At 50.6% G+C, this 22,838-nt stretch overlaps 1 protein-coding gene across 1 annotated transcript in view; it reads right to left on the bottom strand.

The window, feature by feature from the left end:
- PREX1 (phosphatidylinositol-3,4,5-trisphosphate dependent Rac exchange factor 1) overlaps nt 1–15,855 on the bottom strand; it is a 181,481-nt gene extending 165,626 nt beyond the window's left edge. The window contains exon 1 of the mRNA XM_070381077.1: nt 15,190–15,855. Coding sequence (XP_070237178.1) covers nt 15,190–15,402 — 213 coding nt within the window. The 5' untranslated portion in view covers nt 15,403–15,855. The remainder of the gene's footprint in view (nt 1–15,189) is intronic.
- Nucleotides 15,856–22,838: the final 6,983 nt, after the last annotated feature.

The raw sequence follows: 22,838 nt of genomic DNA, 5'->3' as shown, positions 1-22,838 counted from the left end.
TGGCCACTGAAGTCAAAGGAGCTGAAAATAAAGTTTCCCAAAGACACAGGAAACCTCTGGGTACACAGGATTCCTCCAGCTCACTTGGACACAACTTAAACCCTCCCTCTCTGTCCTCCAAGCATCTGAGCTGTTGGACAAGAGCAGAACAATCCTGGGGTTCTGCTTTCAATTTCAAGTTCCATCTCAGCCACAAACTCAGTTGGTAAGCCTGAACCAACTAACTCACTGAACAGTTTTGTGCCTCGGTTTCCGCATCGGGAAAAATGACACAATCGGCTGAGATAATGTCATGGATTCTCCTTGCTCTGACAACTCAATTCTAGGGTTCTAGGTGTTGGTCATTTCTTTGGATTGGTAAAGACCACAAGGCCCTAAACCAAAGTTTCTTCAGCTTCCAGTTACTGAACTGGCAGCTTGAACAAAGACACATATGCTCTGTAACTGTGAAAAGCTGAAATCTATGTAAATACCCAATATAAAAGGGATGGTTAAAAGATAATAATAATTTTATTAGTATATTATTACATTATGTTATTATAGTATATTATTACATTATGTTATTATAGTATATTATTACATTGTGTTATTGGAGAAGGCAATGGCACCCCACTCCAGTACTTTTGCCTAGAAAATCCCATGGATGGAGGAGCTTGGTAGGCTGCAGTCCATGGGGTCGCTAGAGTCGGACACGACTGAGTGACTTCACTTTCACTTTTCACTTTCATGCATTGGAGAAGGAAATGGCAAACCACTCCAGTGTTCTTGCCTGGAGAATCCCAGGGACGGGGAAGCCTGGTGGGCTGCCGTCTATGGGGTTGCACAGAGTCGGACACGACTGAAGCGACTTAGCACATTGTGTTATTATATTATATTATTACATTATGTTATTGTAATAATTATTATAACTATAGCTAATATATACCAAGCATTTACCATGTGCCAGGCATTGCTTTGAGAGCATGACAGGTCTTAATTCATCTAATTCCCCATCAGTCTAAGGGCTAGGCACTAGTTTCAGAATGAAGCGTGCCCAGGTAAAGCAATTTGCCCACCATTACACAGCTGGGAAGTAACCAGGATTCTGATGCAGGAAGGAGAAGCCCCTTCCAGGGCACAAGAGTGGGCTCTTGTCTAACACTCAGAAATGAACTGTCCGAGGAGACACCCGTGCTGATAAAGCAAGAGACTTCATTGGAAGGGGGTGCCCAGGAGGAGAGCAGTGGGGTGAGGGAGCCCAGGAGAACTGCTCTACCACATGGCTCACAGTCCCGGGTTTTAGGGGAACGGGGTTCTTTTCTGGCTTGTCTCTGGCCAGTCATCTTGTTCAGCCCATAGTTTGATTCAGGGTCCTTCCTGGTGGCATCGCCCAGCCAAGATGGAAGCCAACGCAAAGGATTCTGGGAGGTTGGTCATCTCCCTCCTCCCTCTTCTGACCCCTCCCAAATGCTCCCAGTCAGTTTTCAGCAGCATGTTCCTTATGGGTGCCTCCTGTTGTGAGACAACCCAGGCAAGTGGGCCTGGCCAAGGTGGGCAGTTTCGGTCAACAGTTTCCTAGCAAGTCAGCTTGGACAGTGTGGACCCAGAGACCCATGTTTCACTACAAAGCTATCGAAAGCTTAGCGATGGAGTGTACTTACTAGTGACACAGGAGCTGCACAGAAGAGGCAAGAGAAACATAACACCATGTGTGTGGTGTGATCACACCTCGGCTGAAACAACACGCAAAGGACAAGCAGGAAATGTACCGAAAGGTGAAACAGCTGTTTGCAAAGGTGAGATCTTTTTGCTTGTCTTTATTTTCCAAATGTTCCACAACGAGCAAAGTGACAGCAAAAACGGCCCACGTGAAGAGGGTGTCCCTGGGAGCCAGCTCCATGCACAGCACCTACTACTGTATTTCGCTCCACCAAATCCTCTCCTCTCAGCCACCAGCCTGAGGACCCAGATGTCTGCCTACCCTGTGACTGCCGAATCCCCAGTGTCAACACACCCGGGAACACAGCAGACACTCAATAAAACGTGTGCAAGGGAGAAAAGGAGATCTCCCCATTTCACAGCCAAAGAAACTGAGGCCCGGGAGCCATCTGCCCAAGGTCACAGAGCTGCTAAGTGGTGGCCTGGGGACAATTGTGGAAGAACTACATCTCAGCAGACAGTTTCTACCACCCACACAAGGGGTAAAAGTCACACGCAGTCAAAATCGCCAGTGAAGTCAACTAAACACGATGCACGATACAGGACCGGATTCTGGAGATGGGAAAGAGGGGAGGGGAAGTATAAAGAACACCTGGAAAAACAGGTGAAATCTGAATACAGATTGTGGATTGTATAATTTACTATCAATGTTACATTTCCCGATTTTGTTCAGGGTACTGTGGTTATAGCAGAGAATATCTGTGTTCTTAGGAGATTATTTAGGGGCATCATGTCTGCAATTATTCTCAAATGGATCAACATAATAAAAACTCTGTGTGTGTGTGCATGCACGTGTGTGTATGAGGTGGGAGAGGTGGGGAGGGGAAAGGAGAGGGGAGAATTAGAAAACAAACTGGTGAACCTAGGGTAACGGTCTATGGGGTGCTCTCTATTCTTGAAATGTCAACATTAAAAGGTACCCAAAAATTAACTTTCAAAAAGTGAATTAAAATGTCCACAAATACAGCACACTGGAGTTTTACGTCTAGACCTCTGACCATGTGCAGAAATGTGTAACATATACGGCCAGGTACATACATAAAACATCATTTTACCATATTTGGTTCCATATGAGAGAGTCTGTAATAAAAGGACATAAAAGAATGTGTTTTTGACACATACACGCCCACTATATTTATGACCTTTTTGATCAGGGGGAAATAAGTCTTAAAAAACCACCCAGTTGGACTTCCCTGGTGGTACAGTGGATAAGACTCTGCCTGACAACGCAGAGGACACGGGTTCGATCCCTCCTCCAGGAAGATTCCACATGCTGCGGGGCACCCAAGCCCTCGAAGCGCAACTCCTGAGCCTGCGCGCCACGAGCCCCTGTGTCTAGAGCCCGTGCTCCACAACGAACGAAGCCACCGAAATGAGAAGAATGCACGCTACGACGGAGAGCAGCCCCCGCCACGGCCGCTGCAGAAACCCCGATGCAGCAACGAAGACCCAGCACAGACAAAAAAAAATAAGACGGAGAGCAGCCCCCGCCACTGCCGCTGCAGAAACCCCGATGCAGCAACGAAGACCCAGCACAGACAAAAAAAAATACAACGGAGAGCAGCCCCCGCCACCGCCGCTGCAGAAACCCCGATGCAGCAACGAAGACCCAGCACAGACAAAAAAAAATTTAGTTTTTTTAATTAATAAACTTTAAAAATTCTTTTAAAAACACCCAATCAACAGCCCGGCCTGCCATCAGCTAGTGGCTGGGACCACGCAGAGCTCCCTCGGCCCTCCCAGCGTGGTGAGGGCAAGAGGCCAAGGACGCCAGTCTGCAGGCACTCCCCACGCTGAGGTCCACGCTCCCCAAAGTCAAGGAACCAGAAGGCCTGGTGGCAGGACCTGGGAGAGCCTCCACCACACAGTAAACCCCATCCAGTCCCTTTCGCTCACACACTCACTCCCGAGACCCACATGAACAGAGTGCCCATTATGTGCTGGGTGCTGCAGGGCTGTCAGTGAACACAGCAGGCAGGGGCCCTGACCTCGTATGACTTGTATCCTAGTGGGGGAGACAGACGCCAATCAAGTAAACAGACTATCTCAGGGAGTGACAGGTACCAAGAAGAAAATGGGTGTGGTGAAACAGAGACCAGGACTGAAGGCTCCCTGAGGAAGTGACACTGGGGTTATACAGCTAAACGAGAGGGAAGGGCCCCATGCACAGCACAGTTAGAGGTGCTACAGGCAAGAGGAACAGCAAAATGAAAAGGTTGAGAAGGTGGAACCAGCCTAGCAAGTTCAAGAACAGAAAGCCCGGGACATAATGAATGCAGAGGAAGATGAAGCTGGCATGGTGAGCAGAGTCCAGACCTCAGAGGCCGTGTAAGCCACAGCAAGGGGTCTGGATTCAACCAGTCTGCATTTCCTGCTCCACTTTCCTCCAGCACAATGGGGACAGGAGAGGAAGGAGATCCAACGAAATGCCAGGATGTTAGACCTAAACCCAACCCTGTCAATAACTGCATTAATGTATATGAGCTAAACAATCTAATTAAAAGGCAGAGACTGTCTGAATGGATTTTTTTTTAAAGCACATGACAAGGATCTGAGGAGGTGAGAGTCATCACAGCAAACAGCCAGAAAGAACATGAGACCTCAGTCCGACGGCCGCAAGGAACTAAATTCACCCAAGAAGCTAAACAGAGGTCCCCAAGATTCAGACGAGATGCTAGTCCAGCCAATACCATGACCGCAGCCATGTGAGACCCGGAGAAGAAAACCCAGTTACCCAGTGCCCAGAATTCTGACCACAGAAACTGCATGGTGGTCATCAATAGGGCTGCTTCAGACACTAAATGCGGGGTAGTTTGTTCCACAGCGATAGACAACGGATACACCCTGTCTTGTGATCTTGGGCAAGTGGCCTCGCATTTCTGGGCCCCAGTTTCTTCATCTGCACAACTGTGAGGATGCAAAGAAAGCAGAATGTACAACAGCCTCGCCCAGGAAGAGAATGGTTTATTCTGTGTCCACTCAAGTCTGTGGAGAGATTTCAGAGTGGGAGAATAGGAGGGGCCTTCATGCATTTTTGAGAAGATGACCATTTTTTTTTTCTATCTTTGGGTGGGTTCCTCAGGGAAGGAGATGAATAATCTCTTCTAGCTCCAAATGCCAGTCATCCCAAAGATGTCCTTGCTCCCAACTGCCTTCAGAGACAGGAGTACAGAGACCAGGAGTCCGGGTCAAGGGGCCACCTGGCCAAAATGAATTCAGTTGCTTATTTCAAGCCCCAAGAATGATCTGAGGCACGTTTTTCAAGACAAGACCCCATAACTGTTCTTGAGCAAAAAGAAGGGAAATACTGAGATTCTAAAACATGATAATAATTTTAATAAAAGAACAACTACCATTGACTGGAGCCTGGCCATATGCCAACACTGAACAAAGTGTCCCAACCCATTTTACAGATGAGGAAACTGAGGTCGAGAGAGGGGAAACTCCTTGGGGAAACTCCTTGCCGAGGATCGCAGAGCCACTGAGGGGCAGAGACACAATTCAGACCCAGATAGTCTGGGCCAGACCCCAGGGCCCAAAAATCCACACAAAAATACTGAGCATTTATATAAATTAAGACCATCACATTATTTTAAACATATGGGAATTCCCTGGTAGTCCAGTGATTAGGACTACGCACTTTCACTGCCAAGGATGTGGGTTCAATCCCTGGTGGGGGAACAAAGATCTTACAAGCTGCGTAGTACAGTCAAAAATAAACAAATAAATGTGTGTGTGTGTGCAGAGGAGATGTTTTTTTTTTTCTTCACTTGACAGATATTTAATGAGCACCTACTATGTGCCAGGCACTTTTTAACAGTGCTGGAGAGAGACAGTGAATAAAGGACCACCCAGAGAAAAGGAGACAGGAAGCAGTAAGTGGGGGCAGAATACAATTTCAAACAGGAAGTGGTGGTGGGGTAGTCAGAAAAGACCTTCCGAAGACCACGAGGTTTAAGCAGAGGCCTGAAAGAGTGAGCCATGGGGATACTGGAGGAAGCGCACTCCAGACAGAACAAATGGGAAGACCCTAATGCAGGAGCACGCCTGGGGCCCTGAGAAAGGGTCCATGTGGCTGGAGGGGAGCAAGGGAGGGCGACAGGACGCTCTGGAATTAGACGGCAGCGATGACTGCACAACTTTGTGAATATACCCCAAACCGCTGAATTGTGCTCTTGAGGGGGTAGAATGTATAGTATGTGAATCATACCTCAACGTTTAAAAAAAGGTATGAAAAAAAAAGATGCCTCAGAGACGGAGGGGAGAAGAGACAGGGCAAGTGGTGTGGGACCTCCTGGGCCACCCTGAGGACCTGGCTTTGACTGAGGGCGCTGGCAGCCACAGCAGGGCTTTGAACGGGGCAGCGGCACGACCTAACAAGTCTAACGAGGCTCCTCGGGCTGTGCATGGAGAGCAGACCACGGGAGGCAAGGATGAGAGCAGCGGAGGCAGAGGCCAGTTCCCCAGGGTGGGTCCCCGGGCGAGTTACCCTCAGTGCCTTCATTTTTCTCATCTGTGAAGTGGGTGTGAAAAAGACACGCGAGCTGACGCCAGGTTAAGTGCTGTTGTGACGGCTGTGAGTGGAGGGTGGAGTCAGAGGTGCCACCGAACAGTTTTTAATCATGCAAATCAGTTTCCTGAACAGAAAACATGGGGTGGCCCTCCCTCACGGGAAGCAGGCACCCGTCTCACACAACAGCCCTCCCAGTGCAGCCTGTTCACACCCAGGCCACGAAGAGGGGCCCAAACTCCTCTCCACGTGTGGTCAGCTCACAGCACCCACCCAGACAGAGGACAGAATTGCCCAGGTCACTAGACAGCCGGGGCACAGACAGGGGGGAGCTGCCTGTGGGAGGGGAAGATGTGGTCCTCCTCCTGGCGAGGTGCCCAGGAAGGAAGCAGGAGGTGTTTGCTGGACCTTGGGAAGGGCGCCATGCAGTCCTGAGTTTCAGGTCATCAGTCAGATGGTGCCACACCCCAGGCCTCCTCATCCCACTAAGACTCAAGCCCAAACGGCTCACCGTGCACGTGAGGTTCACGCCGCCAGAACCCCTGCTGCCCACGCCAACCTGACCTCCTCTTCAGCAAGCCGAACTGGGCCCTGCCTCAGGGCCTTTGCACACGCTGTGCCCACCACCTGGAGCACGCTTCTCTCAGCTCCTTCCTCAGCGGGCTCCTTCTCGGCCACCTCTTCAGAGGCCTCCCTTGACCACCTCATGTCAACAGATGACACCACCTCCGTCACCAGGGTACCTCCCCCTTCCTTTCTTCTCGGGGCACCCACTCCAAACTGTGTGCTGCTGCTAAGTCGCGTCAGTCGTGTCCGACTCTGTGCGACCCCATAGAGGGCAGCACACCAGGCTCCTCTGTCCCTGGGATTCTCCAGGCAAGAACACTGGAGTGGGTTGCCACTGCCTTCTCCCCAAACTGTGTGGACTTGAGCAATTTCCTCAGCCTCTCTGGGCCTTGGCTTCCCCAGGAGCAAAATAGATATAATGACAGTCTCTACTCCAAAGGGTTACTGCAAGGGCTCAAAGAGATAATTCATACAGTACCTGGCACCCAGCAGGACCTCAGTGGATTATCTTATCACGATTACACCTCTCGTCACTTGCTCAAGCCATCTCTTTTTGTACTGTGTGAAGATTCCACGAGGGCAAGAACTTTGTCCATCTTGTACTGGCCACGTGCCAACATCTAGCCCATATGTCTGACACTTAGTAGGTGCTTAACGTCTGTTTGTTTAAGAAGTGAATTTGTGAATGAAGGCATTGACTGCCTATACCCCACGGTGACCCTGGCCTCACTCCTCCTGGGAGCAGCTTCTTGCAGAAGCTACCCACCCTCCCCAGCAACTGGCCACCTGCCTCTACCAACCTTCAGTGGCCCTAGGCCAGCCAGCCTGAAATAGCCTCACCTCTCCTGGCCCAGAACCAAGGGGTCAGTTGCCAGCTCCACCCTGGGGAAGGAACTGGGTGGGTAAACACAGATTGTGTGTCTGACCACACGACAGAAGAGGGGCGGACAGGCAGATTCCCTTCTGGCCCTCAAAGAGTAGAGAAAATAAAAATAAACCTAAAAATCCAGACTCGTCTGGGAGTCTGGAGGCTTCCCTCCTTCCTCAGGGATTCCTTCTGTGGCCTGTACTTCAGGGAGACTGATCTTGCCCCAGGACCCAGCTGCACCAGGAGTGTGAGTGACTACACTCGATCCTTGCAGCCACCCTAGGGAGACTACAACCATCTTACAGATGAGGAAACCAGGGCTCACAGAAGCAAAACGACTCGTCCAAGGTCACACAGGGGCAGAGCTGCGTTTCAAACACAGGCTGTTTTTGTCTCCAGAGTCTGTGCCCTTAACCATGAACCCAAGACACATTGCAGAGTGAAAAATACAAACCGTACCACGCCATTTAGGTAAACACATACACATTCACACACACACACATATCAACACTACACATGTAATTGCCTTCAAATGGGCCAAAAGCAGAGCTGGTGATCAAAGGAGGTTTCAGCCAGTGATTCCCAGCCAGGGGCTATTTTGCCCCCAAGGGATATGTGACAATGTGTGGAGACACTTCTGATCGCCCCAACAGGGGGAAGGGGACGCTACTGGAATCTAGTAGGTGGCGGCCAAGGATGCCTCTGAAATCCTGCAACACACAGGCCACCCCTACAAACAAAGAATAATCCTGCCCGATGTGCCAATAATGCCAAAGGTTGAAAGATGAAGGGATTCACCCCAAATCAGTTACTAGGGCTGGAAATGCCCCTTGTAGAACTTGTTTAAGGGGGACAGTGGATCCAGGCTAAAACACAAGTCCCCAGAGAAGGCCCCCAAGCCTTCTCTCCCAAGAACTGTCAGGATGGAACTGTCAGCAGCAGTCACCACCCTTGACCAGGGCTTACCTCCCTCTGAGGGACACAACTTCTAGGGGGTCCCTCCGGGGGCCTCACCTGCAAAACAAGGAGATTCAGACCCTGCCTCCACCCCTGGCTTGCTCACAAGTTCTATGTCTCCTAAATTCTGGGGCAGGAACCAGCTCTGACCTCACCTGGTGCTTTCGAAACAAAGCCAGTGGGACAGCAAACCCTGGTTACCCACTTCCCACTAGGGTTCCAGCCAGAGAACCTATGTCTATTGGAGAAGAGAAAACACAAAAATCTGGGAGGTAAAGTTCTGCAGCGAGGCACGGCCTACTTCAAAGACTCAACTTTTATAAAAGCTTTAAGAGAGGGCCAGCTGTAAAGCAGAGAGGATGTGGGTTTCTTAATCTGAGGGTGTGGCCGAGTCCAACAGCTCTTCTGCTCACTGGCTTGATAAAAGGGACACTCTCGAAGAAAGTGGTGCCCTTGAAGCCTCCAAAAGCCAGGGACACCAACCCCATCCATCTCTTCTTAAAGTGACAGAGCAACAGTTACAAGAGCAAACATCGGAATAATAGCGAGTGGGTGTCTGGGATGTTTGTTTGAAGAACACACTCATTCAAATACATGAGTTCGAGCATCCCTGTTGACTCATCTTTCTCATAAGGACAAGGACCACGTTTGGCCCGTTGGCGGCTGCATCCTCGTGGCCTGGAACACGGACTGGAATACACAGCAGATGCTCCCTCTACCTCTGAAAAAAGCAGTCTAATTTATTTATGGCTTTACCTGTACGTAGCTGTGTGTGCCATACACAAAAGAGGGGCCCCGCCTAACTTCTGCTGATGCTAAGGTTTTTATCATCACAAAATTTTCACTGCCTTCCTGATGACGTTCAGCCCAAAACAAAGTGGGCTGGTCCTGGGTCCCTCACATCCTAAAGCTCAGATCATTTGGATCGCCGGGCTTAATTCTTGCCCACTTGGGCAGCCCAGAGGTCTCACAAAGGCAGGAATGTGGGTCGTGAGCACAGCACCCTGTTGGGGCAGGTCAGGGTAGCGTTAAAGAACGCGGACTGTGCAGTCAAGACTACCCGGGTTTGAATCCCAGTTCCGTCAAACTGTGTGACGCTGGGAAACTGACTTGACCTCTCTGTGCTTTTGTTTCATTTGTAGAACAGGAAGCACAATAACACCTGGAAAGCTGGAGCTGATACACAGAGAATGCTTTTCCTGGGGCTTGCAAACATCTCGCGCTACGTACATCTTAGCAAAATTATTATTACTATTGCTGTGCATTCAACTAATGATCAGGCTGAAAGTACAATAATTCCTTCTGTTGGCGAGTTGTAAAAAATATATTCTCATATATATGCCTAATTTTACATGGAGAGGGCATTTCAAATAGCATTTCTTAGAACTTTTTTTCTTTTTTTATCTTTCTGCTTGCCTTTCTTCATATGATACACATCTATCCACCCTTTTCTCCCAATTCCTGTCATGTCATACATACAACAATGTATATCATATTATGGTTATTGCTTATATTCCCAAGGCGGAACTTCTGAGCATCCTCCTTTGCACAACACAACCTTGTGAAACCCCCCCGCCACGTCACCGAGCAGGTCATTCTGTGACTGCAAAATTTAAAAGGCAGCCCCCGCCCCCACTCCCCAGCATCGCTCCCTAGTGTCAGACTAAGAGTACAAAAATCTTAAAAAAAAAAAATAGTGACAACACAAAACCACAGTTTCTTGTTTGGGCAACCAGAGCTCCAATGAGAAGAAAAGCTTTCGTCTCCTACCCCCAAAAAGCAGAACCACAGAAAGCATTCTGGGAGCTCTCTGCCTATTGTTCCTCAGGGACCCCGGCCCAGCCAGTTCACAAGACCCTCTGGGTATCTGAGAGTGACCCGTCTTTGTTCTGTCCTGGCTTTACGACACACTGATTGTAGGAAGCCCTGGGCAGGTCACCAGCCTGCTCTGTGCCTCAGTTTCCCCATCTGTATAATGGGCACAGTATAGCAGCTGCTGCATCATGGAGAAATGGGGAGCCCTTTCTCTCATCAGAGAGCCAAGGGGAGCCCTTCAAGGGTCTGCTGACCACCCCCGACACAGGAGTCTCTCTGCCCATCCACCCAGGCTGGATGATACATCCTTCAGGGAAGCCATTGGCAGCTGTTCCCAAAGGCAGTCTCCTGGACTTGTAGGTAGAGACCCCAAACCAATCTAAACATGAGACAAGTGGGTTCAAGGATCACCCCGCCTCTTTTTAAGGGGGAAGACTTTGAGCCCCAAAAAGACCAACTCTTTTGCCCCCCCCTCAATGCTGCACATCCCCTCAAAAGGCTACCAGAGCATTCTGGGCACCTACTGTGCGCCTGGCACAGTGCTAACAGCGATAACCTCAGGTTCATTGGAAATGCAACCTTTCCTCTATGATGCAGCAGCTGATATACTGTGCCCATTATGCAGATGGGGAAACAGACACGGAGCAGGCTGGTGACCTGCATAGGGCCACCTACAGGCAGTGTGGAGTAAAGCCATGGTTTGAACACCAGCAGCCTGGCTTCAGAGCCCCACCCTCAACCCTCACGCCACGAAGAGACACGGAGTACAGAGGAGGAACCCAGCAGCCTGACATTTCTATTCTTCTAAGCTGTGCCCATTCTGCGGAAGAGACAGGCGTCACAGAGGGGAAGTAACCAGAGGAAGCCCAGGCAGAGGGTAAGGGTCACACAGATCTGGGTTCAAATCCCAGTTCTGCCACCTCCGTAAGTCACGAGTCAAGCCCTTTATAAGCCAGAGGCAGTCTGTGAAGTGGCTGCAGACATGAGTTCCAGGGTAGGCAGCTGTCTACATGAACCAGACAGCTCACTTAAACTATCTTTGCCTCAGCTTCTTCATCTGCCAATGGGGATAAGACACCACTTCCTTCACAGGGGTGCTGGAAAGATCAAATGAATGGATAGAAGGGTAAGCAATGAATCAGTGTCAGCCCCTACACAGTAATGACAGGCAGGAATATCATTGTCATTATCATTATTAACAAGAGTATATACGGTGCACCTAACACAGCCAGGGCTTCTAAAGGCTGAGATCCAAGGTTCTCAAAACCCGAGGCATCTTCTCCTGCCACCTCTAGAGGGTCCTCCAAGAGAGATCCAGCATCAATACGAGAGGGCTGTCTTTCCCTTCCCATGACTCTTCAATAAATAGACAGAGAATATGGCACCAAAGTCATCAGGCCCCACTGGAGATAAGGGAGGAAGTACAATCCAGCTCCTGAAGGAGGTAAGGAAAGATGGGGAGATTCTGGAGGAAACTGAGAGCCCCCAAACCCAGAACCAAACGAAACCACTAGTTCTAGAATATAGATGGTCAAACGGAAATTCACCCAGAGTTCCTGTCCTCCTTTCAGTAATGACTCAGATCTCACTTCCTCCAGGCAGCCCTCCCTGACTACTCCTGCTTGCTGGCTACTAAAATCCTACAATCCTAATCATCTGTAATCTTTAAGTATCATATAAAAATTAATTATAATAACTCATATTTAGAATGACTTCCCTGGTGGCTCAGACGTTAAAGCGTCTGTCTACAATGCGGGAGACCCGGGTTTGATCCCTGGGTTGGGAAGATCCCCTGGAGAAGGAAATGGCAATCCACTCCAGGACTATTGCCTGGAAAATCCCATGGACAGAAGGATTTAGAATTGCCTTACAACTTGCTAGGCACTGTTCTAAGTGCTTTATATATATTAATATAATTCACTTATCCGCTTCAAAACCCTATAAGATGTACTCTCATTCTCCATTTACAGATGAGGAAAGTGAGGTACAGAAAGGTTAAGCCACTTGCCTAAGGTCACAGAGCCCAAGGACCTGACCCCCAGCAGTTTGGCTCCAGAGCTCAACCTCATACTTGGATTTCTGGAAACACTCATATATTGCCACCCTTGGCTAGAACATGCCCTCCTCTAGCACAAGAACTTAAGACCTGGTTTTTCTGCATTTCCCATAATGCTCAGTCTACCACAGAGGCTTCATTTCTACTGGCACAGGGACCTTAAAAGGAGGGACTCAAGGAAGCCAGGGCAGCCCTTTGAGACCTGCCTCTGCCACATGGAATTAAAAGCAAGGAGGGATTACCCAACATTTCTTCCAAGCAGGAACAGTCCCTCAGTAAGTATAACATAAAGGCTGGGAGGAGGGAGTGGGAAGACAAGAGAGATTCACAACCTGCAGGCTGCCAGCCTGGCTGCCATGGAAAGCCTTGGTAATTAGCAGTTCGTGAAGCTCCAAGCCCTGGGTTTTCAAAACTGAAAGACCTTGGGTTGTTTAGGGACCGTTTCTGATAAAGCAAAACAAGAGAGGTCTCCTGCAGCTCACAATTGAGGTACAGCTGGTCAGGTTACACAATCAGTCCATTTGCTGGCACAAGCTTGGGGACACCCAAAAGGACAAGGCAGAAAGAAAGCCTGGCTTCCCCTCCCTGCCTCTGACAAGTGGAGAAACTGAGGCCAGGACAGGTGCGAGAGTGATCCAAGATGTCAAAGTCAGAACCAGCTCATCTCAAAACGGACGGGGCAGTCCAAAAGAAAGAAAAAGGATGAATTCAGCAGATTCAAAGTGTCAAAGGGATGATATGGAAGTGTAGAAGTCTTTTATCTTTTTTCCTGTTCTTTTTTAATAAGAAGAATGGTTGATTCTAATCAATTTCCATTATTTCAGCTTCCTTGGACTCTACATGTGGACAATTTAAAACCACAGTGAACCCAAACACCATCTCCTATCTCTTCCGAAAGGCACCACACCATCCAGGGCAAGGATGTGGGGGTACAAGGTATCTTTTCTTCCCCATTAATGTAAAAACTGGCTTGTCTTTGCTCTTTCTCTTCCAGACTAAGAAGCAGGGAGTGGCTCAGAAGGAGAAGTGAGGAGTTCCCTGGAAGCTGACATTGCTCACAGACACCAGGGCTGCCTACATCTTTAATTCAGAAACTGCCAGCTTCAAACTGAGCAGATTCTTTTTTTTCTTTTTTTTCTTTTCTCTGTGAGAGAGGGAGGGATGGGAAAGAAATGCCAATCCTGCTTCATTCTCACAGGCTTTTCTAGAAGGGTCCTTTAGCCAAAAGGTTTTCAATGCCTCTGCACAACTCTCCTCCACCACCCCCTCACACACACACACACACACACACACACACACACACACACACACACACACACACACACACCTCCTTTCACAGAGAGAAGGGCTCCATCCTCCTGGAGTTAAAACTCAGACCTCACACAGCCTCGGCTGCACCCCTAAGCCACAGGGGATCCCAGAGGATGCCAGAGCCTCGCTCTTTCCCCCGGAGACTGGGAACTCCAGGGCCTGGCTCTGGGGTTTCTGAAGTAGCCACCAACTGCCCCCGCTGCCTGCTGCCCCCCAGCCCTTCCTGCACCAGGATTAAAAGACTTCCTAGAGCAGAGAAGGGAGTAAATGAGGTCCCAGCAGGAGGCTGGGAGATTAAAGCCCTGCCAGTCTCCTAACTTCCAGCCAGGCTGCCTCAGACCCACCCCCTCCACCCCCTAGCCACTTTTCTCACTTCCTAGGACGGTAGGGAAGTGGCCCCTTCCTCCCTCTCACAGACAAAAAAAAAAGAAGAAGAAGAAGAAGAAAGAGAAGAAACAACAACAACAAAAAAGAAATGCAGTACAGAACAGGGGCTTGGAGCACTGACGGAGACTGCCCTGGTTCAAAAGCCAGTATCCCCACTTAAACAGCTGTTTGATTCTGGGCAAGTTACTCAGCCCCTCTGGAGCTAAATTCTCCCATCTGAAAAATGAGGGAGGTATTCGTCCCTACTTCGTGGGCCACTTGGGAAGGTTCAACCTTCTCACGACACACGTAGGCGCCTGGCGCATAATAAGCGCTCAGTTATTTTACAGAATCTGATGCCAGTGGTTTGGCAACTTGAGGTTGGGGGTGGAGGGGAATGGGATGGAACCGGCGAGTCGTGAGTTCGAAACCCACAGTCCCCCAGCCCCAGCAACTGCGTGTGCGTGGGAAAGAGGGGTCCTACCGGGGGGCTTTGGCGACCTCTGTTCCTACTCCGGGCTTTGGGTTTTATCCTACTCTGCGGGGCGCGCAGGGATGCTGGGCTCGAGGATTTCCAGGGTCGGTCCTAGATGAGCAGTGGCAAAGAAATCCCCGGGGCGGGGGCGGGTGGCAAAAATGCAGGAGCCCAAGCTCTCGGCGCCTGGGTCCCAAGGATTCTGCCTCACGGATTTAACTAATTTTAAAACTATTTGAAACGGGGCGGTTGAGAGGGGGAGAAAAAGACAAAAAGGCAGAGTATGGGGGGTGTGGAACGGAGTGCAGGAGACCCCGGGTTGGGGCTGGACCGCAGGCCGGCAAGAGAGGCGACAACCCAGCTCCGGAGCAGCCCGATCACCCCAACGGCTCTGCGCGCCCCGCGGGATGCCTCTGAGGTGATCCTCGCGATCCCCTCCCCGGGGACCGTGGCCACAGGTTGTGGGGACCCACGCGGGAGCCCCCCCACCCCCCCGCGGAGCTCCGCAGCAGGGCTGGCGGCCGGAGCAGAGACTGACCCCGCGCTCCCCGGGGGGCGACACTCACCGACTGCAAGAAGCGCAAGGTGCCCACGTAGTCCCTCTCGGTGCCCAAGATCTCGTTGAGGACACAGAGGCGGAGGCGCAGCTGGCGCTCCGACTCCCGGGCGGCTGCACAGGGGCCGGAGTTGGGCGCAGCGGCGCCGTGAGCCAGGGCGTCCGGCGGGGCACTGTCCCCAGCCCCGTCGCCACCGGGATCGCGGCCGCCGGACACCTCCATCCTAGCGCGGCCGCGCGGCACCAGCTCCTTCCCCCGGCGCGGCGATCGCGCAGAGCGGCGACTCAGGCGTCCAGGCGCCCCATCCCGGACGGGGCGCGCCGGCGGGCCGGGCTCAGCGGCGGGCCCGGCGCATGGCGCGGCGGGCGGGCTGGCGGGCGGGCCTGGGGGCGGGCGGCCCGGGCCGGGGGCGGAGGCAGCGCGCGGAGGCCGGACGAGGGGCGGGAGGAGGCTGGCCCTCGGGGCTCCGGGACGGCGGGCCCCGCCGCCCAGGGAGCGTCGGCCAAGTGCCACGCCGCGCCGCGGCCGCACAGGCGCTCCGCGCGCGCCCCGGTCCCCCTGGAGACGCGGCGCGGCTACGTCGGAAGCTCAGCTCAACCCGAGCCGGACGACCGGGCTTCTCGGGCGAGAGTCTTCCGCTCGGGGCCCCGCGGAGCCTGGAGGCGCTGAAGCAATGCGGCCGGCTCCCCAGCTCTGCGCCGGGACGCGTGGCGCCCGGCTCCCCGCCCGCCGCGGGCTACGCCACTCCCACCCCTACACACGCGACCCCCGCCGCGCGCAGCACGCGCGCGCAGGGCCGGCCGCCGCTCTGGCTGAGTCAACACCCGACTGTGGAAGCTGGCGGCGTAGCCGCTCGGGAGCAAGCCCGCCTCGCCTCGCCTCGCCTCGCCTCGCCGCGCGCACCCCTAGCGGCCCCCGAAGAAGGCGGCCAACCTTGCCCGCTGCCTTTGGGGCGCCCAGCTGGGTGCCCTCGGGCGCTCCCACGACCTTGGGAAGGAAGACGCGCGGCTCGGCTCTCTCCTTCCCTCTCTTACCCCCTCTTCTCTCTTTCCCCTTCCTTTTTCTTTTTCCTGCCTTTTCTTTTTCTCTTTCTTTATAACTTCTGTGCCCCGCCCCGACCCCTAGAGATGAGCCTGCCCTTTCCAACCTGTCCCTTTCCAACCTTTCCAGAGGAAATTATTATCTGCTCTCGAGGCACTAATCAAGTGACAGCTGCTCTGCCCGAGCTCCCCACCCCCATTCCTCCGCGCCCCCCACCCACCAATAATGCCTTGGGAAACCCTGCTGCCAGTCTAGGCTGCTCAGTGTGACCTTGATCGTCGCGAAGTGCTCGACAAATGTCCTCACCTGTCTCCCAGGAAGATGCGAAGGGAAGATCACCTTGGGGGCTGTTCAGGTTAAAACCCCAGTTCCCACCCTTGCTAGTTTCTTTGGGTGACCTTGCCCTGGTTCCTTGCCTCAAGAGCCTCAATGTTCTCATCTGGACAATGGGAATGACCGTGGTACCTAACTCATGGGGTTCTATACAAGGTTATATGTTAATCTATAAGGGCTACTTGGAACAATGCCCCGTAGGTGAAAGTTCTCTGTTAATGTTTCTTGATTAATATTGTAGGTATGAACAGCCCTCTTAGCCCGGCCTCACTCTCCAAACTGTCCTCACAGTTCCTGACCTGCCCCTCTTCTGGACCCAGAGATTGTCTTGTCTGTGTGTAGACTGGCTGATTCAGGTATCAATAATATCCCCCTGTAGGCTGTAATCATCCTTTGGGCTGTTCCAAACACCTAGGATTATTCTCCCAGTGGCCTCTGGGTAAATACTGCAGGTGCCTAAGGACACAGGGAGAAAGTAAGGTGGCTTCTGCCCTCTCTGAGCTGTTTCTTTTTGATCTTGGACAAGGTGACGCTTGATCTGGGCCTTGAGTGAGTTAAGTTCCCCTGGACACAGAGTCAAGGGTATGAGGTAGAGCCTTCCAGGTTTGGGGAGTGGAGTCAGTTGTGTCCAAAATGTGACCAGCTCCCTTGGAAAGAGGTCTCTGGAGTAACTGCTGTGTGACCTTCAGCTGGTCACAGAACCTGTCTGATCCTCGATTGCCTTGTCTTTAATCCTTTGACCCCCAAGGAGAGAGCATAGTGGGAACACCCTGGCTTTGGAATGAAACTGATTTGACTTCCCTGGTGGCTCAGACGGTAAAGCATCTGCCTACAATGCAGGAGACCCAGGTTCAATCCCTGGATCAGGAAGATCCTCTGGAGAAGGAAATGGCAACCCACTCCAGTACTCTTGCCTGGAAAATCCCATGGATGGAGAAGCCTGGTAGGCTACAGTCCATGGGGTCACAAGGAGCTGGACACGACGGAGCGACTTCACTCTCACTTTGACTTGCATTGGTTTTCCAGCTCCAGACCTGACTGGGTGACCTTGGTCAGGACATTTCACCTCTCTGAACCTCTGAACCAGTTGCCTGTTGTGTAAAATGGGAGTCATTGTAAGAAAAAGAAGAAAAATGGAAAGCCATGTTTTCTCAACCTCAGAAAAGTGACATTTGGGGCCAGATAATTCTTAGTTGGGGACCATCCCATACGTTGTAGGGCATGCAGAGGCATGATGTACCCACCGCTTGCCAGCAGTTCTCCCTCCCCAGTGACAACCAGAAATGTCTCCAGACATTGCCACATGTCCCTAACAAGCAGGGACAAAATTGCTCCCCATTGAGAACCACTAATTCAAAGTACGTGATACAGATAGTTGGCACATAGTAGGTGTTCAACATATGTTAGTCCCCTTCCCAGCTTTGACCAAGGAAGATCGGCTTCAGCTTCAGGGATAGTTTCACGCATGCGCACACACACACACAGATCCCATGCTTCACCCAAGAATTAGCCCATACTGCCCAAAAGACCATCCAAATGTTTCTGCCTTTGTGCATGGGGCCCAGCTCATTATAGTCTTTTACTCCCTCGGGTTCCTCTGGGATGTTTCTTCTCCACCATCCCATCCCCTAGTGAGATAATACAACTCAATAGATTAAGCTCTCTGTGCCCCGTTTTCATCATCTGTGCACTGAGGATCATAATTGTTCCAATGTCGTGAGGTTGTTACAAAGATTCCTCAGTTAATACATGGAAAATGCTAAGAGCAGATAGTAAGCACTCCAGTAAAGTGAAGTGAAAGTCGCTCAGTCATATCAGACTCTTTGTGACCCCATGGACTGTATAGTCCATGGAATTCTCCAGGCCAGAAAACTGGAGTAGGTAGCCTTTCCCTTCCCCAGGGGATCTTCCCTGGGGATCGAACCCAGGTCTCCCACATCGCAGGCAGATTCTTTACCAGCTGAGCCACAAGGGAAGCCCAAGAATACTGGAGTTGGTAGCCTATCCCTTCCCCAGAGGATCTTCCTGACCCAGGAATCGAACCCAGGTCTTCTGCATTGCAGGCAGGTTCTTTACCATCTGAGCTACCAGGGAAGCACTCCAGAAGTGAAGGCTTTTATTTATTCAGTTCTTACATTGAATACTGAATCTACTCGGATGCATTCAGCTCGTGGAGGAGAAAATGGGCTACTGATGGGTTAAATCATAAGGTGTTACAGTGTTAGTCTCTCAGTCGTGTCCAACTCTTTGCAACCCATAAGACATTGTTTATTTAACAGGAGGTCCCGAGGAGAGGTTGGCTTCTCAGCCTGGTTCAGGACTTGGTGACATCATCAAAGACCAAGGCACCTGTGACCCTGCAGTCCTCATCATGGTGGCTTTTCTTCCAATGTTTGGAGCCTCACAGTCACAACATGGCTGCTGTATCCACCACATCACCTGCTAACACCACTCCAAAGCAGGAAAGGAAAGAAGAGGATAAAGGGCCTCTCTCTTATCAAACTTTCTCCAAAGCCCACAGCAAGAAGGCTCTCTCTTACACCTCACAGGCCAGACTGGGACACGGGACCACCTTTAAATAGTCCTTGACCAAGAGCGAGGTTGTAACCATCAACTTAAAACAATCCTGCTCCATCTCCTGGGACATGGCTGCCTGCAAAGCTTGGGGTTCTGTTATTAAGAGAGAAGCTTATGGGACTTCCCTGGCAGTCTAATGGTTAAGACTCCACACGCCCGGTTCAGGGGGCACAGGTTCGATCCCTCTTTGGGGAACTAAGATCCTGCATGGTGCAGCAAAAAAAAAAAAAAAGAGAGAAAGTGAGGTGTCCGCCACAAGCACCTACAATGTTCCACACATGGAAGGAGGTGCTGGAACCACGGAAGTCAGCAAGACGTAACCATTCAGGCCCTCCTGGAGCTGACCTCACGCCAGCAAGGGGAGCAGACAGTGAGGCATTCGACAAAGACAGCAAGTTCCTTCTGTCATTCATTCAAGTATTTATTGAAGACCTACTATGCGCCAGGCTGGGCTACAGCAGCGACTACAATGGATAAGGTTCCTTCCTTCCTGGTGTTTCCAGATCAGAGCAGGAGGAGAAAAGCAATAACCAGATTAGCAATCCATCAATAAACAAGCAAACAAATCAACGGGATCCTCTCAACTTTTCCAGAGTTGTTTGGTGGCACCTCCAGGCCTCTGCCTCAGGTCAGTGCCTGCCCAGGTCTCGCTACTCAGATCAAGAGCTCGGTGTTCATGTGATCAGCGGGGACTCCCTTAGTCCAGGGCTGGCCGCCTCCCAGCTAATCCCGGCACAGAGCAGCTCGCTGAACCAAACGTGACTAAGGAATCACAAGCAAGGGGAGGTTTCCTTTTTCTCTCTCCCTGTTTTAGCCTGACCTCTCCTCCCTTCTTCCTCATCACTTCCACCCCTCCCATCCAGGATGTTCAGCTAGAAGCCCCTTAGATCCCTGTCTGTCTCCAGGGCAGGTCCTGACATCAGCTCTAGCTGGGAAACATTCACCAAAAGAACGGAGAGAACGGAGGAAGAAAAAAATTTTTCAGTTTAGCAAGAAAAAAAGTGACGGTAATAATAGGGAAATTCTCTCCTACAGGGATAACTTCAGAATTTCTGTCACCATGTACTTCGCGAATAGTGGGAAATACCGTTTTGTTTCTGTTGCATAAGTCTCACGGTTGTGCAGAAGAAGTGAATGCTGCTTGGAAACATTTACACAGAGAGTTCCTTATTCCCTAATGAGACGCTCTCAGATTCTGTGGGCTCAGGATTTGGGCTTCCCTTGTAGCTCAGTTGGTAAAGAATGTGCCTTCAATGCAGGAGACCCTGTTCAGTTCCTGGGTCAGGAAGATCCCCTGGAGAAGAAAATGGCAATCCACTCCTGTGTCCTTGCCAGGAGAATCCCATGGACAGAGGAACCTGGCATGAGGTCACAAGAGTCGGACACGACTGAGCAACTAAACAACAGCCAACAGGATTTGAAGACCACCCCTACTTCCCAAGCTCTGCTTTTTAAAATGATAATAATTAAGAGAAAGCAAGGGGTGGTTTTTTTAGTTTTATTTACTCATTTCTTTCTTTTTGGCTTTGCTGCGTCTTGGTTACTGCACGGGCTTTCCTCTAGTTGTGGCCAGCAGGGGCTACTCTTCCTTGAGGCACACGGACTTCTGGCTGTGGTGGCTTCTCTGGTTGCAGAGCACGGGCTCTCTCTCTGGAGCACGTGGACTTTAGCAGTTGCGGCTCCCGGGCTCTGGAGCCCTGACTCAGTCGTTGTGGTCCATGGGCTTAGTTCCTCCTCGGTGTGTGGAATCTTCCCAGATCAAGGATATGAACCCGTGTCTCCTGCCGTGGCAGGCGGACTCTTTACCACTGAGCCACCAGGGAAGGCCCAACGGGTGGTTTTTTCTCCATCCCAAGTTGAACAAGCCAGGTGAGAATCGCATTATCGGACTGTCCCAGATTGCCAATCATTTCCCAGATTCAAATGAGTTCTCAGTAAGTCAGGCCAGCTGCCCAGAGAATCTTTTCCCATTCCAAGCACCAAGAGCAGCCTTCTGAGACGAGGAGAAAGATGTCTCCACCCTTGGCATTGGACAGAACAGCTGGACACCCCGACCCAAGGCTGCACACGCAGACCAGGGTTCATTTCTTCAGACCAAAACACAATTCTCTTCCTGCTACTCTTAGTGGGGCCACCTGCAACTCCCCAAGTCAAAACTTGTCCAAAGAAACCCTTGCTTTTAGAAGCAGATATCTCCAGAAGGCTCTGGTTCAAGGTCTGATCTGAACATAATAGATACTAGATTGATTCATGGTTTCAGCGCTTTGCCAAGTCATATTCCTTCTGAAAGCTTTGGAAATATAGCCTGGAGGAAAGAAAGAAGGAAATGCTTAGGACCTTCAGTTCCAATCCTAGCTTGGCTGCTGACCTGGTCCTTTCCTTTCTCTCTAGACTTTGGACATTGTAGCTCTAGAGACCAGCTGCCTGGGTTCAAATTCCAGCCCCACAACTTCCTATTGTGTAACTGTGCAAGTGACTATCTCTTCCAGCTTTGATGCATCTGTCTGTAAAATGGAACCGATAAGAGTTCCTACCTCACAGGGTTGTTTTGCGGATGAAAATACTTTATAACTTGAAAGTGCATGGGATGCTGCTGATACTCGATTGAGTATTTGTTATTATAACTGAGTGAAGCCATGATGCGTGGAGTTGTGGCAGGCATCTTGACACCATGAGGAAGGACATTGTTGATCATTTGAAGATGGCAGAAATGACAGATGGAAAGAACCTAGATCTTTGATGTCACTGAGCTCCTAAATTAACCAACTGTAGAGCCATCTGACATCTGCACTTCTTGTATTAGGGTCACCTAATTCTTTGAAATAAGTATTTCCCACTTCCAGCTTGTCTCTTAAAAGGCAGATGCCCCAGAGAGGACTGCTATTCACCATAATGTTTTTCCAATGAAGCAGAGTTCTAAGATTCCTAACATGAAGCCTGGACTGGGAGTAAAAGTGAAGAAAAAGATTCAGAAATAGACTGGTGCATAAAAGGTAAATTCTACAACTTAGCCAAGCCCGGAGATTGACCTGGATGGTGTATCTTGAAATTCTGTAGCAAGAGATGCCAGATGGTTTCAGCAGACATACTGGATACACATTTATATGTCTGGGTTTTTGGGTTTTTTTGGTTTGTTTCCTGGACTCAATGCTCAAAAAATAGGGCTGCCCAGTCCAAATCCAGACACCTGGCAATCTCAGTGGTAACTTTTACTGAAAACTGATGGTTTCCTCTTTAGCCAGCAGAAACACAAACAGCCGCACCCTCCCCAAGTGCCATTTACACTGTAGCCTGCCTTCCAGATATGCTGGGCAAATTCTATTCCTGGAACCTCTGTTGAAAGGGAGAAAGTTCTAATACCAACTGTTGCCGTTTATTTTTTGAGCCCTCACTATATATCAGGCACTATTTTTTACTATGTCTATCTGGATACACATATATCCAAATAAATGTATGGCAGCAGAGACTGGGAACTGGAACTTTGTTCCTTTTTCTGAGCCTCAGTTTCCTCATCTGTTAAATGCAGACATTAAGAATCCTGCTCTGCCAGCTCTACAAGGGAATATGAGGGCACAGTGAGATCTTACAGCCCCCAGAAATCTTGAAGAAAAAAAAAAGATCCCTCTACAAAATAAAGGACTTTCTTCCCCTACCACACAAATGTAGGTCCTCAGCAATGTGAAATGTACACAGACTCATAGAAAAGA

Source organism: Bos mutus, chromosome 13 (genome assembly GCF_027580195.1).
Source record: "Bos mutus isolate GX-2022 chromosome 13, NWIPB_WYAK_1.1, whole genome shotgun sequence".
Classification (NCBI taxonomy): Eukaryota; Metazoa; Chordata; class Mammalia; order Artiodactyla; family Bovidae; genus Bos; species Bos mutus.
Note: the sequence above shows the minus strand (reverse complement) of the source record. Positions and strands in the feature narration are given on the sequence as shown.